We start from the raw sequence: 16,397 nt of genomic DNA on the forward strand, positions 1-16,397 counted from the left end.
AAATAGGAAAGGAGCGGTCACGTTGTTAGGAGTTTACTATAGGCCCCCAAATAGTAATAGAGATGTGGAGGAAGAAATTGCTAAGCAGATTATGGATAGGTGTGAGGGTCACAGGGTAGTTGTCATGGGGGACTTTAACTTTCCAAATATTGATTGGAACCTTTGTAGGTCGAATAGTTCGGATGGGGCAGTTTTTGTGCAGTGTGTGCAGGAGGCTTTCCTGACACAATATGTGGATAGGCCGACAAGAAGGGAGGCCACATTGGATTTGGTGCTGGGAAATGAACCGGGCCAAGTGTTAGATTTGGTTGTGGGAGAGCACTTTGGAGATAGTGACCACAATTCGGTGTCTTTTGTCATTGCAATGGAGAGGGACAGGGCCGTAAGGCAGGGCAAGGTTTATAATTGGGGGAGAGGTAATTATGATGCGATTAGGCAAGAATTAGGGGGCAGAAGATGGGAACAGAAACTGTCAGGGAAAGGCACTAATGAAAAGTGGAACTTTTTCAAGGAACAAATACTGGGTGTCCTTGATAGGTATGTCCCTGTCAGGCAGGGAGGAAATGGCCGAGTGAGGGAACCATGGTTCACGAAAGAGGTGGAATGTCTTGTAAAAAGGAAGAAGGAAGCTTATGTAGGGATGAGGAAACAAGGTTCAGATGGCTCGATTGAGGGTTACAAGTTAGCAAGGGAATGAGCTGAAAAAGGGGCTTAGGAGAGCTAGGAGGGGACATGAGAAGTCCTTGGCGGATCGGATCAAGGAAAACCCCAAGGCTTTTTACTCTTATGTGAGGAATAAAAGAATGACCAGGGTGAGGTTAGGGCTGGTCAAGGACAGTAGTGGGAACTTGTGTATGGAGTCAGTAGAGATAGGCGAGGTGATGAATGAATACTTTTCTTCAGTGTTCGCCAAGGAGAGGGGCCATGTTTTTGAGGAAGAGAAGGTGTTACAGACTAATAGGCTGGAGGAAGTTGATATTCGGAGAGAGGATGTACGAGCAGTTTTGAATAAACTGAAGGTCGATAAGTCCCTTGGGCCTGATGAAATATATCCTAGGATTCTTTGGAAGGCAAGGGATGAGATTGCAGAGCCTTTGGCTTTGGTCTTTGGGTCCTCACTGTCCACGGGGATGGTGCTAGAGGACTGGAGAGTGGCGAATATTGTTCCTCTGTTTAAGAAAGGGAATAGAAATGACCCTGGTAATTATAAGCCAGTTAGTCTTACTTCGGTGGTTGGTAAGTTGATGGAAAAGGTCCTTAGGGATGGGATTTACGACAATTTGGAAAGATGCGGATTAATCCGGGATAGTCAGCACGGATTCGTGAAGGGCAAGTCGTGCCTCACAAATTTGATAGAATTTTTTGAGGAGGTAACTACGTGTGTTGATGAAGGTAGGGCAGTTGATGTCATATGCATGGATTTTAGTAAGGCATTTGATAAGGTCCCCCATGGTCGGCTTATGATGAAAGTGAGGAGGTGTGGGATGGAGGGAAAGTTGGCCGAATGGATAGGTAACTGCCTATCTGATCGAAGACAGAGGGTGGTGGTGGATGGAAAATTCTCAGACTGGAGGCAGGTTGCTAGCGGAGTGCCACAGGGATCAGTGCTTGGTCCTCTGCTCTTTGTGATTTTTATTAATGACTTAGAGGAGGGAGCTGAAGGGTGGATCAGTAAATTTGCTGATGACACCAAGATTGGTGGAGTAGTGGATGAGGTGGAGGGCTGTTGTAGACTACAAAGAGACATAGATCGGATGCAAAGCTGGGCTGAAAAATGGCAAATGGAGTTTAACCCTGATAAATGTGAGGTGATTCATTTTGGTAGGACTAATTTAAATGTGGATTACAGGGTCAAAGGTAGGGTTCTGAAGACTGTGGAGGAACAGAGAGATCTTGGGGTCCATATCCACAGATCTCTGAAGGTTGCCACTCAAGTGGATAGAGCTGTGAAGAAGGCCTATAGTGTGTTAGCTTTTATTAACAGGGGGTTGGAGTTTAAGAGCCATGGGGTTATGCTGCAACTGTACAGGACCTTGGGTGAGACCACATTTTGAATATCGTGTGCAGTTCTGGTCACCTCACTATAAGAAGGATGTGGAAGCGCTGGAAAGAGTGCAAAGGAGATTTACCAGGATGCTGCCTGGTTTGGAGGGTAGGTCTTATGAGGAAAGGTTGAGGGAGCTAGGGCTGTTCTCTCTGGAGTGGAGGAGGTTGAGGGGAGACTTAATAGAGGTTTATAAAATGATGAAGGGGATAGATAGAGTGAACGTTCAAAGACTATTTCCTCGGGTGGATGGAGCTATTACAAGGGGGCATAACTATAGGATTCATGGTGGGAGATATAGGAAGGAAGTCCGAGGTAGGTTCTTTACTCAGAGAGTGGTTGGGGTGTGGAATGGACTGCCCGCAGTGATAGTGGAGTCAGACACTTTAGGAACATTTAAGCGGTTATTGGATAGGCACATGGAGCACACCAGGATGATAGGGAGTGGGATAGCTTGATCTTGGTTTCAGATAAAGCTCGGCACAACATCGTGGGCCGAAGGGCCTGTTCTGTGCTGTACTGTTCTAAGTTCTAAGTATAAAATCTGTGATGCGAGGGATCTTCGGAGGAGGCCAATAGATCATCCACTCGGCACTTTTGGCTGAAGATTGTTGCGAATGCTTCAACCTTATCTTTTGCACTGATGTGCTGGGCTCCTCCATCATTGAAGATGGGGATATTTGTGGAGGCTTCTCCTCAGTGAGTTGTTTAATTGTCCATCACCATTCATGGCTGGATGTGGCAGGATTGCAGAGCTTAGATACACTGCATTGGTTGTGGAATCATTTAGCTCTGTCTATAAACATACAAATTTTGAACAGTGGCAGGCCACTGAGCCCCTCTAACTTGTTCCTCCATTCAATAAGATCACAGCTGATCAGATTGTAACTTCAACCCCACATTTCTGCTATCCTCAATAACCTTTTACCCTCGTTTATCAAGAATCTATCTGGCTCTGTCTTGAAAATATTCAACCAATCTGCTTCCACTGCCTTTTGAAGGAGTTCCAGAGACTAATAATCCTCTGAGAGAAAAAAAAGCTCCTCATCTGCGTCTTAAATGAGTGACCCCTTATTTTTAAACAGTGATCCCTAGTTTTAGATTTTCTGACAAAAGGAAACATCCTCTCCATATCCACGCTGTCAAGGCCCCTCAGGATCTACTTGCTGCTTACGCTGTTTGGCACGCAAGTCATCTTGTATTGTAGCTTCACCACATTGATATATCATTTTTCGGTATATCTGGTGTTGCTCCTGGCATTCCCTCCTGCACTCTTCATTGAACCAGGGTTGATCAGGGTTGCAAAAATATATTCCAGCAAAAAACAAGGATTGTAAGAAAAGGGAGAACCGGCCGTGGATAACGAAGGAAATAAAGGAGAGTATTAAAATAAAAACAGCTGCGTACAGAGTGGCCAAAAATAGTGGAGAAACAAGTGATTGGGAAAAATTTAAGAAACAACAAAGAGAGACTAAGAAAGCGACAAAGAAAGGAAGGATAGACTATGAAGCTAGGCTAGCAATTAATATAAAAAATGATAGTAAAAGTTTTTATAAATATATAAAAAGGAATAGAGTGGCTAGAGTGAATGTTGGACCCTTGGAGGACGAGAGGGGGGAGATAATAGTGGGAAATGAGGATATGGCTGAGTCTTTAAATAAGTTTTTTGTGTCGGTCTTCACGGTGGAGGACACAAATAGTTTGCCAAATATTAACGATAGAGGGTTGGCAGCAGGAGAAATATTTAATACAATTAATGTTACCAGAGAGGCAGTGCTGGGTAGACTAATGGGACTGACGGTGGACAAGTCCCCGGGTCCGGATGGAATGCATCCCAGGGTATTGAAAGAAATGTCAGAGGTAATAATGGATGCGTTAGTGATTATTTATCAAAACTCGTTGCATTCTGGGGTAGTGCCGGTTGATTGGAAAACGGCTAATGTTACGCCGCTGTTTAAAAAAGGAAGGAGACAAAAGGCGGGTAACTATAGGCCGGTCAGCTTAACGTCTGTAGTAGGGAAAATGCTGGAATCCATTATTAAAGAGGAGATAGCAGGGCATCTGGATAGAAATGGTTCGATCAATCAGACGCAGCATGGATTCATGAGGGGAAAGTCGTGCTTGACGAACATGTTGGATTTTTATGAAGATGTGACGAGGGCGGTTGATGGAGGAGAACCGGTGGATGCGGTGTTTTTGGATTTCCAAAAGGCGTTTGATAAGGTGCCCCATAAAAGGCTGCTGAAGAAGATTAGGGCACACGGAGTTGGGGGTAGTGTGTTAAAGTGGATTGGGGACTGGCTATCCGACAGGAAGCAAAGAGTCGGAATAAATGGGTGTTTTTCCGGTTGGAGGAAGGTAACTAGTGGCGTGCCGCAGGGATCGGTACTCGGGCCGCAACTGTTTACCATTTATACAGATGATCTGGAGGAGGGGACGGAGTGTAGGATAACGAAGTTTGCAGACGACACAAAGATAAGTGGAAAAGTGAATCGTGTGGAGGACGGAGAAGATCTGCAGAGAGATTTGGACAGGCTGAGTGAGTGGGCGAGGATATGGCAAATGGAGTATAACGTTGAGAAATGCGAGGTTATACACTTTGGAGGAAATAATAACAAATGGGATTACTATCTCAATGGAAACAAATTAAAACATGCTACCGTGCAAAGGGACCTGGGGGTCCTTGTGCATGAGACGCAAAAGCCCAGTCTGCAGGTACAACAGGTGATCAAGAAGGCAAATGGGATGTTGGCCTATATTGCGAGGGGGATAGAATATAAAAGCAGGGATGTCTTGATGCACCTGTACAGGGCATTGGTGAGGCCGCAGCTGGAATACTGTGTGCAGTATTGGTCCCCTTATATGAGGAAGGATATATTGGCATTGGAGGGAGTGCAGAGAAGGTTCACCAGGTTGATACCGGAGATGAGGGGTTTGGATTATGAGGAGAGGCTGAGGAGATTGGGTTTGTACTCGTTGGAGTTTAGAAGGATGAGGGGGGATCTTATGGAGACTTATAAGATAATGCGGGGGCTGGATAGGGTGGAGGCGGAGAGATTCTTTCCACTTAGTAAGGAAGTTAAAACTAGAGGACACAGCCTCAAAATAAAGGGGGGTCGGTTTAAGACAGAGTTGAGGAGGAACTTCTTCTCCCAGAGGGTGGTGAATCTCTGGAATTCTCTGCCCACTGAGGTGGTGGAGGCTACCTCGCTGAATATGTTTAAAGCGCGGATGGATGGATTCCTGATCGGTAAGGGAATTAAGGGTTATGGGGATCAGGCGGGTATGTGGTACTGATCCACGTCAGATCAGCCATGATCTTATTGAATGGCGGGGCAGGCTCGAGGGGCTAGATGGCCTACTCCTGCTCCTATTTCTTATGTTCTTATGTTCTTATGATCCCTGGATGGGTGGTAATGGCAGGGGGGATATGCCGGGCCATGAGATTACAGACTGTGGCTGAGTACAATTCTGCTGCTGTTGATGGCCCACAGTGCCTCATGGATTCCCAGTCTTGATTTGCTAGATCTGTTCAAAATCTACCCCCTTTAGAACAGCGGCAGTACCACACAACACGATGGAGGGTTTTCTCAAAATGATGACTGAACTTTGTCTCCACAAGGACTGTGTGGTGGTCACACACATTCTCTCTCTCTCTCAAACACATTCTCTCTCTCACACACATTTTCTCTCTGTCACACACTCTCACACACACACAGACTCACACATACACTCTCTCAAACACAGTCTCTCACACACACAAACACACACGCACAATCTCTCACACACACACACACTCTCTCTCACATGCACTCTCTCACACACATATACTCTCAGTCTGTCTCACACAAACACACACGTGCACACTCTCACTCTCAAACACACACTCTCTCAAACACACAAACACACACGCACACTCTCTCTCACATTTCCACATAGGCACCAGCATAGAGATACCCTGCCCAGTTTACCCTCACTAATGCGCAGGGTCCTTTGTCAAAATTGGGAGGACTGTTCCACAGACTATTCAAGCAATAGCCTCCTCCTCCAGTTAACTCTTTATTGTCCACATCATGACTGGATGTGGCAGGACTGCAGGCTTTAATCTGACCTGTTGGTTGTTGGATCGCTTGACTGAGATAATATGCTAATCTACTGTTTAATATATATGTAGTCCTGTATTGTAGGTTTACTTGGTTGTTATCTCACGTATATGCCTGGCACTACTCCTTGCATGTGATTGAATGTCAATACTCTCTCTGCCATCTTGCACTGGAATAGCTTCGGAATATGAAGCAGTGTGTGAGATGGTTCACTTATGTATTCACTGAATGGTCAGGGAAATATGATGAAGGAGATGAGATGGTCAAACCTTTCATTCCCTCAATCCTCAGGTAATTTTTCATTAAACCATGAAAACAGCCCCTGCACACTTGTCTCTTCAAAGCAATTCTCAGAAGATTGATGTTATTTTCTTTTAGCTGTTCCACTATCGCACTGATACTTATCAGGTACACACAGCAATAGACCAATGGATTTCCCTCACCAATCTACTTTTACAAGGTTTCAATGACTGTTTCATTCAGTTATAATGTTTGAGATAACTATGATTTCTATTTTCACATTCAATGATAGCCTTTGCTGTTCTTACATTCAACTTTGGCACAGATCAGGCATGCCATGGTCCTATTGAAGAAGTTCAAGATGTTAGCAATAGCCAAGCTGATGTCCATATTACTTGGGTGCAGATTTAATGTAGTGAACCTCAAATTCTGCAATTTAGGAATTTCTTCAGCAGCTACTTTAACATGAGGAACCTGCATTGAAGAGGAGAGAAGTTCATTAGTGCGACAGCTCAGTACATAAACAGATTCTATTTCATAATTAATTCATAGAATCATAGGACCCCTACAATGCAGATGGAGGCCATTCGGCATTGACTCTCTGACAGAGCATCTTACCCAAGCCCTATCCCCATAGCCCCATGTATTTACCCAGCTAATTCCCCCTAACCTACACCTCTTGGGACACTGAGGGGCAATTTAGCATGGCCAATCTACCTAACCTGCTCTTCTTTGGACTGTGGGAGGAAACTGGAGCATCCACACATGGGGATAATGTGAAAACTCCACACAGACTTGATTATCTATATTCTGTACCACCCACATTCCTCTCCCTCATATACTAGACCAGTGGTTCCCAAAGGGTGCGGCGCGCCACACTGGTGCGGCGAGAGAGGATGGCAAGTGTGGCGGGAAGATTCAAGGACGATCAAAGAAACATTTAAACATGGTTTAAACAAGCATTGTTTTATACTTTCTGGATGTCCCATGATCATATTATAAAGTAGTTGTGTTCCATGTTATGAATCAAGCACTGCTAGGAGTTGTTTCTTTTGTTTTTGAATGTATTTCTTAACAATAAAAAATTCGGTGTGGCGCGAGCAAATTTTTATTCCGAAAGTGCGGCCCAATGAAAAAAGTTTGGGAACCACTGTACTCGACAGATGCAAATCATTTAAAACTGTCAATGGGAACCCCATTCAGGTGACAGAATGTTCCTATTGTCCAATTGTTTGGAATGCATTCTGATATGCAGAGCCAATGTTGTTTTGAACTAAAAATCCCACTACAATTTACATTAAAATGATGCATTCTGGTTAAGAAACATAGAACATAGAAAAACTACAGCACAAAACAGGCCCTTCGGCCCCACAAGTTGTGCCGAACATATCCCTATCTTTTAGGCCTACCTATAACCCTCTATCCTATTAAGTCCCATGTTCTCATCCAGGTGTCTCTTAAAAGACCCTATTGAGTTTGCCACCACCACCACTGACGGCAGCCGATTCCACTCGCCCACCACCGTCTGTGTGAAAAACTTCCCCCTAACATTTCCCCTGTACCTACCCCCCAGCACCTTAAACCTGTGTCCTCTCGTAGCAGCCATTTGCACCCTGGGAAAAAGCCTCTGAGAGTCCCCCCAATCTTTGCCTCCCAACATCTTATATACCACTATTAGGTCTCCTCTCATCCTACGTCTCTCCAAGGAGGAAAGACCGAGCTCCCTCAGCCTATCCTCATAAGGCATGCCACTCAATCCAGGCAACATCCTTGTAAATCTCCTCTGCACCCATTCAATCTTTTCCACATCCTTCCTCTACTGAGGCGACCAGAACTGAGCACAGTACTCCAGGTGGGGTCTGACGAGGGTCTTATATAGCTGCATCAATATCCCCGGACTCCTAAACTCACTCCCTCGATTGATAAAGGCCAGCACACATACGCCTTCTTAACCACCTCCTCCACCTGCGGGGCCGATTTTAGACTCCTATGGACCCGGACCCCGAGGTCCTTCTGATCCTCTACAGTACTAAGAGTCTTTCCCTTTATATTGTACTCCTTCATCCCATTTGACTTGCCAAAATGGACCACTACGCATTTATCTGGGTTGAAGTCCATCTGCCACTTCTCCGCCCAGTCTTGCATCCTATCTATGTCCCTCTGTAACTTCTGACATCCCTCCAGACTATCCACAACCCCACCAACCTTCGTGTCGTTGGCAAACTTACCAACCCATCCCTCCACTTCCTCATCCAGGTCATTTAAGAAAATGACAAACAGCAAAGGTTTCAGAACTGGAGCACACCACTGGTGACCGACCTCCATTTAGAAAAAGACCCATCTATACCCACTCTCTGCCTCCTTTGCGCAAGCCAGTTCTGGATCCACAGGGCAGCAGCCCCTTGGCTCCCATGCCCTCTCACTTTTTCTAGAAGCCTTGCATGGGGGACCTTATCGAATGCCTTGCTAAAATCCATATAAACCACATCTACCGCTTTCCCTTCGTCAATGTGTTTCGTCACATTTTCGAAGAACTCCACCAGGCTTGTAAGGCACGATCTGCCTTTGACAAAGCCATGCTGAGTATTCTTGAGCATATTAAACCTCTCTTAAATGCTCATAAATCTTGTCTCTCAGGATCTTCTCCATCAGCTTACCAACCACTGAGGTTAGACTCACCAGTCGGTAATTACCTGGGCTATCCCTATTCCCCTTCTTGAAAATAGGGAGCACAGGTTAAGCTTGTGTACATACATTTGATAGGTTTTTAAATCAAGGAAAAATATGACGAAAGATTTTAACCCGACCTGCCCAGCAGTGGGTGGCAGATACAAAAAAATGGTTACTGATTGATTCAGATCCTGTTCCTTTTGGCCATTTCTGATTTTAATCTACAACGTTCTGTAAGCTAATTTCTGCAAGGCAATTCCAGACTCCCATCCACTGACTGTCTACACTTCCCGCTGCCTCTGAAAAGCAGCCAGCATAATTAAAGACCCCACACACCCCGGACATTCTCTCTTCCATTTTCTTCCATCGGGAAAAAGATACAAAAATTTGAGGTCACGGACCAACCGACTCAAGAACAGCTTCTTCCCTGCTGCTGTCAGACTTTCGAATGGACCTACCTTGCATTAAGTTGATCTTTCTCGACACCCGAGCTCTCTCCTTTCCTTCCTATGATACTACATATCCTACATACTCAGTCTGTATAGCGCACAAAAAACAATACTTTTCACTGTATGTTAATACATGTGATAATAATAAATCAAATCAAATCAAATCTGTACATGAGTGTCCTCTTATGGTCAATGGGACCCTAATTGCAATTTAGCTGTGCCCTGAACAGGAGAGATGTTGTGGATACAGAAAGAGGGAGTTCTCTGAGAAGATCTAAAGTTTTTTTATAGGGCATGAGGGAGCAAGGGTGCACTCAGGTCTTCAAGACACCAGGCAGATCATGTGATATTAACCCCCCAAAAGCAACAATTTCATAGTAAGGCTGGATTTATAAATCTGTGATTTTTCATTCGATTTTTATTAACCAAATGTATTGAGGGATTTGGGGCAAAGACCCATCAATTATGATTCATTTAATGCTGGAAGAGGCTTGAGGGGCTAAATGGCCTCCTCCTGTTCCTATGTTTACTGTTCCTATGTTTATAAGGCTAAATATTATCAGTCTCTACTCTCCATGCGTAGCCTCACATTGGTGGAAAATTAATTTTAACCTTCAGTTAATTGAAATATTTGAAAGGAAATTCAGATTGATGGCTATGATTTTTTGCCCTATTTTCTTGTGCTAACTCATGCTTCAGCGAGAGGTCTTGGCCTCTGGAAAAAGTGAAGTTCAAATTAATTCAAACTTTTATATTTGCAAATTTGACAAAGATCAATATTTGTTCTGTTGAGTTTTTAACTGGTTTTTATTTTAATTCTGCAAAACAGAATGAGAAGAGCCAATGGTGACAAAAGGATTCTTTGCTCTTTATACTTTGATGGAATATGAGCAACACTGGCAAGGTCAGAATTTCTCACCTAATTTCCATTGAACTGAGAAGCTTGTTAGATGAGGGTAGTTAAGAGTTAACTGCATTGCTGTGGGTCTGAAATGACATTTAGGTCAGACTAGGTGAGGGGAGCAGATTTTCTTTTTCTGAAAGGCATTCATGAATCAAATGGTTTTTACAACAAAAATCAATGATGGTTTCATTGAAATCAGTTTTCAATTCTTGATTTTATTAATTGAATTTAAATTGCAGCAGCTATCGTGGTGGGATTTGAATTTGTGATCTGAAGCATTAGTCTGGGTTACTGGTCCAGTAGCGTTACCACTACTCCACCATCTCCTCTAACATTTCTTAACAGAAAAAACACATATTTAAGTGACCAGTATGTTCACTGTGGATCTTGTGGCAAATGTTAGTGAAAACACAATACAAAGATTGAAGCTGATCAAATGTCACTTTGCATGCCAACTCTCAGAGGCTGACGACAAGCTCCAGACTGAGAAAGGAAATGCAGTCATTTATTGCAGCACTTCCGGTGAACATTCTATGACTACATAGAGCTGACTTCATGTGAAGTATACAATTATTGCGGACAATTGGGACTAGCTGGGAGGACAGCATGGGCAGCATGGACCAGTTGGACCGAAGGGTCTGTTTCTGTGCTGTTCTGCTCTATGACTCTATTCTTCTTAGGTACTTGATTTCCAACAACAGAAAGATTCTGAATTTAAGCATAAGCTGGCAGCAAGGAAGTTAGAAAAATTTTCAAATTATGCTGTTTCCCAGTGTAAGAGGTAAGCTATTTTTCATTACTATTGGGGCAATTTTAACCCTACATCTGTGGTTAACAGTCTTGGTCAACAATAGAAAGAGGACCTGTTTAAAGATTATAAAGAGCTAGGATTCAAATTAAAAAACAGGTCCTCAAGGGTCATAATCTCCGGATTACTGCCCGAGCCACGTGCAAATTGGCATAGGGAGGCAAGAATAAGGGAAGTTAACACGTGGCTGAAAGAGTGGTGTGGGAAAGAAGGGTTCTTTTTCATGGGACACTGGCATCAGTTTTGGGGCAGGGGGGACCTATACCGTTGGGATGGTCTCCACCTGGACCGAGCTGGGATCAGTGTTCTGGCGAAGAGAGTAAATGGGGTGGTCAATAGGACTTTAAACAAGAGATTGGGGGGGAAGGGAAAGTCAGGGAACCAAGAGGTGAAGGAATCAGTGGGAAGCGTAGCTGCTTAGGATTACAAAAAATCACGAAAAGACAGCACTCAGGAGAGGTTACGATAGTCCCCATCTCACAAAATATGACACAGTGTCTGGAAAGGCTCAGTAGACCAAGGTCCACCACACTACGAAAACAAAAAGGGACGGTCAATAGGGAATTAAAGGTGCTATATTTAAATGCCCGCAGTGTCCGGAACAAGGTAGATGAGCTTGTGGCCCAGATTGTGACTGGCAGGTATGATGTGGTAGGCATCACAGAGACGTGGTTGCAGGGGGTTCAGGACTGGCAGTTAAACATCCAGGGATTCACAACCTATCGAAAAGACAGAGGGGTGGGTAGAGGGGGCGGGGTTGCCTTGTTAATTAGAAATGAAATTAAATCAATAGCACTAAACGACATAGGGTCAGACGATGTGGAGTCTGTGTGGGTAGAGTTGAGGAACCACAAAGGCAAAAAAACCATAATGGGAGTTATGTACAGGCCTCCTGACAGTGGTCAGGACCAGGGGCACAAAATGCACCACGAAATAGAAAGGGCATGTCAGAAAGGCAAGGTCACAGTGATCATGGGGGATTTCAATATGCAGGTGGACTGGGTAAATAATGTTGCCAGTGGACCCAAAGAAAGGGAATTCATTGAATGTTTACAGGACGGCTTTTTGGAACAGCTTGTGATGGAGCCCACGAGGGAACAGGCTATTCTGGACTTAGTGTTATGTAATGAGCCAGACGTGATAAAAGATCTTAAAGTAAGGGAACACTTAGGAAGCAGTGATCATAATATGGTAGAATTCAGTCTGCAATTTGAAAGAAGGAAGGCAGAATCAGATGTGAAGGTTCTACAGTTAAATAAAGGTAATTACAGGCGCATGAGGGAGGAACTGACAAAAATCGACTGGAAGCAGAGCCTAGTGGGAAAGACAGTAGAACAGCAATGGCAGGAGTTTCTGGGAGTAATTGAGGACACAGTGCAGAGGTTCATCCCAAACAAAAGAAAGGTTATCAGAGGGGGGATTAGGCAGCCATGGCTGACAAAGGAAGTCAGGGAATGCATCAAGGCAAAAGAGAGAGCCTATAATGTGGCAAAGAGTAGTGGGAAGTCAGAAGATTGGGAAGGCTATAAAAACAAACAGAGGATAACAAAGAGAGAAATAAGGAAGGAGAGGATCAAATATGAAGGTAGGCTAGCCAGTAACATTAGGAATGATAGTAAAAGTTTCTTTAAATACATTAAAAACAAACGGGAGGCAAAAGTAGACATTGGGCCGCTCCAAAATGACGCTGGTAATCTAGTGATGGGAGACAAGGAAATAGCTGAGGAACTTAATAAGTACTTTGCGTCAGTCTTCACAGTAGAAGACATGAGTAATATCCCAACAATTCAGGAAAGTCAGGGGGCAGAGTTGAATATGGTTGCCATCACAAAGGAGAAAGTGCTAGAGAAACTAAAAGGTCTGAAAATTGATAAATCTCCGGGCCCAGATGGGCTACATCCTAGAGTTCTAAAGGAGATAGCTGAAGAAATAGTGGAGGCGTTAGTTATGATCTTTCAAAAGTCACTGGAGTCAGGGAAAGTCCCAGAGGATTGGAAAATCGCTGTTGTAACCCCACTGTTCAAGAAGGGAACAAGAAAAAAGATGGAAAATTATAGGCCAATTAGCCTAACCTCAGTTGTTGGCAAAATTCTAGAATCCATCGTTAAGGATGAGATTTCTAAATTCTTGGAAGTGCAGGGTCGGATTAAGACAAGTCAGCATGGATTTAGTAAGGGGAGGTCGTGCCTGACAAACCTGTTAGAGTTCTTTGAAGAGATAACAAATAGGTTAGACCAAGGAGAGCCAATGGATGTTATCTATCTTGACTTCCAAAAGGCCTTTGACAAGGTGCCTCACGGGAGACTGCTGAGTAAAATAAGGGCCCATGGTATTCGAGGCAAGGTACTAACATGGATTGACGATTGGCTGTCAGACAGAAGGCAGAGAGTTGGGATAAAAGGTTCTTTCTCAGAATGGCAACCGGTGACAAGTGGTGTCCCGCAGGGTTCAGTGTTGGGGCCACAGCTGTTCTCTTTATATATTAACGATCTAGATGACGGGACTGGGAGCATTCTGGCCAAATTTGCCGATGATACAAAGATAGGTGGAGGGGTAGGTAGTATTGAGGAGGTGGGGAGGCTGCAGAAAGATTTAGACAGTTTAGGAGAGTGGTCCAAGAAGTGGCTGATGAAATTCAACGTGGGCAAGTGCGAGGTCGTACACTTTGGAAAAAAGAATAGAGGCATGGACTATTTTCTAAACGGTGACAAAATTCATAATGCTAAAGTGCAAAGGGACTTGGGAGTCCTAGTCCAGGATTCTCTAAAGGTAAACTTGCAGGTTGAGTCCGTAATTAGGAAAGCAAATGTAATGTTGTCATTTATCTCAAGAGGCTTGGAATACAAAAGCAGGGATGTACTTCTGAGGCTTTATAAAGCACTGGTTAGGCCCCATTTGGAGTACTGTGAGCAATTTTGGGCCCCACACCTCAGGAAGGACATACTGGCACTGGAGCGGGTCCAGCGGAGATTCACACGGATGATCCCAGGAATGGTAGGCCTGACATACGATGAACGTCTGAGGATCGTGGGATTATATTCATTGGAGTTTAGGAGGTTGAGGGGAGATCTGATAGAAACTTACAAGATAATGAACGGCTTAGATAGGATGGACGTAGGGAAGTTGTTTCCATTAACAGGGGAGACTAGGACGCGGGGGCACAGCCTTAGAATAAAAGGGAGTCACTTTAGAACAGAGATGAGGAGAAATTTCTTCAGCCAGAGAGTGGTGGGTCTGTGGAATTCATTGCCACAGAGGGCTGTGGAGGCCGAGACGTTGAGCGTCTTCAAGACAGAAATTGATAAATTCTTGATTTCTCGAGGAATTAAGGGCTATGGGGAGAGAGCGGGTAAATGGAGTTGAAATCAACCATGATTGAATGGTGGAGTGGACTCGATGGGCCGAATGGCCTTACTTCCGCTCCTATGTCTTATGGTCTTATGGTCTTATAGAAATGTGTTAGGCTCGGGTCACTGTCTGTGTGGAGTTTGCACATTCTCCTTGTGTCTGCGTGGGTTTCCTCCGGGTGCTCCGGTTTCCTCCCACAGTCCAAAGATGTGCGGGTTAGGTTGATTGGCCAGGTTAAAAATTGCCCCTTAGAGTCCTGAGATGCGTAGGTTAGTGGGATTAGCGGGTAAATATGTGGGGGTAGGGCCTGGGTGGGATTGTGGTCGGTGCAGACTCGATGGGCCAAATGGCCTCCTTCTGCACTGTAGGGTTTCTAAACGAAAGTGCTGATTTGAATGCCAAATACCATGGATATGAGCAGCATAAACGATCTGGAAGAAGGTGTAACTGGGGTGATCAGTAAGTTTGCGGACGACACGAAAATGGCTGGACTTGCAGATGGTGAGGAACATTGTCAGAAGCTACAGATGGATATAGATAGGCTGGAAATTTGGGCAAAGAAATGGCAGGTGGAGTTCAATCCAGATAAATGTGAAGTGATGCATTTTGGTAGAACGAACGTAGTGGGGAGCTATACGATAAATGGCAGAACCATAAAGGGTGTAGATACGCAGAGGGACCTGGGTGTGCAAGTCCACAGATCCTTAAAGGTGACGTCACAGGTGGAGAAGGTAGTGAATAAGGCATATGGCATGCTTGCCTTTATAGGACGGGGCATAGAGTATAAAAGTTGGGGTCTGATGTTGCAGTTGTATAGAACGTTGGTTCGGCCGCATTTGGAATACTGCGCCCAGTTCTGGTCGCCACACGACCAGAAGGACGTGGAGGCTTTAGAGAGAGTGCAGAGGAGGTTGACCAGGATGTTGCCTGGTATGGAAGGGCTTAGTTATGAGGAGAGATTGGGTAAACTGGGGTTGTTCTCACTGGAAAGACGGAGGATGAGGGGTGACCTAATAGAGGTGTATAAAATTATGAAAGGCATAGATAGGTTGAACGGTGGGAAGCTTTTTCCCAGGTCGGTGGTGACGTTCACGAGGGGTCATAGGTTCAAGGTGAGGTGGGCGGGGGGGAAGGTTTAACACGGATATCAGAAGGACGTATTTTATGCAGAGGGTGGTGGGGGCCTGGAATGCGCTGCCGGGCAAGGTGGTGGAGGCGGACACACTGGGAACGTTTAAGACTTATCTAGATAGCCACATTAACGGAGTGGGAATGGAGGGATACAAAAGAATGGTCTCATTTGGAGCAGGGAGCGGTGCGGGCTTGGAGGGCCGAAGGGCCCGTTCCTGTGCTGTATTGTTCTTTGTTCTAGCAATGGAATGCACTATAAGTATTACAGTGCAAAATGGAAAAATGAAAAAGGCTTGCAAGCATAACAAGGGCTACACTGAAGAGGAGGAGGATAATGTGGGCTCCATAATAACAAACATGGGAAGCACTGTAATTGGAAATTGTAAAATGCTAGACTTACAAGTGACTTACATAAGAACATAAGAAATAGGAGCAGGAGTACGCCATCTAGCCCCTCGAGTCTGCCCCGCCATTCAATAAGATCATGGCTGATCTGATAGTGGTTTAGTTCCACTTACCCGCCCGCTCCCCATAACCCTTAATTCCCTTATTGATCAGAAATCTATCTACCTGTGACTTAAACATATTTAACGAGGTAGCCTCCACTGCTTCAATGGGCAGAGAATTCCAGAGATTCACTACCCTCTGAGAAGAGGTTCCTCCTCAATTCTGTTCTAAACTGACTCCCCCTTATTTTGAG

At 44.6% G+C, this 16,397-nt stretch overlaps 1 protein-coding gene across 1 annotated transcript in view; it reads right to left on the reverse strand.

Annotated features, from left to right (window-relative positions):
• The window catches only part of LOC144480013 (glutamate receptor ionotropic, kainate 4-like), a 289,723-nt gene that overhangs the window by 216,984 nt on the left and 56,342 nt on the right, over nt 1-16,397 (reverse strand). Inside the window, exon 4 of the mRNA XM_078199163.1 lies at nt 6,696-6,861. Coding sequence (XP_078055289.1) covers nt 6,696-6,861 — 166 coding nt within the window. The remainder of the gene's footprint in view (nt 1-6,695; nt 6,862-16,397) is intronic.

The sequence above is a fragment of the Mustelus asterias genome, chromosome 27 (assembly GCF_964213995.1).
Source record: "Mustelus asterias chromosome 27, sMusAst1.hap1.1, whole genome shotgun sequence".
NCBI lineage: Eukaryota > Metazoa > Chordata > Chondrichthyes > Carcharhiniformes > Triakidae > Mustelus > Mustelus asterias.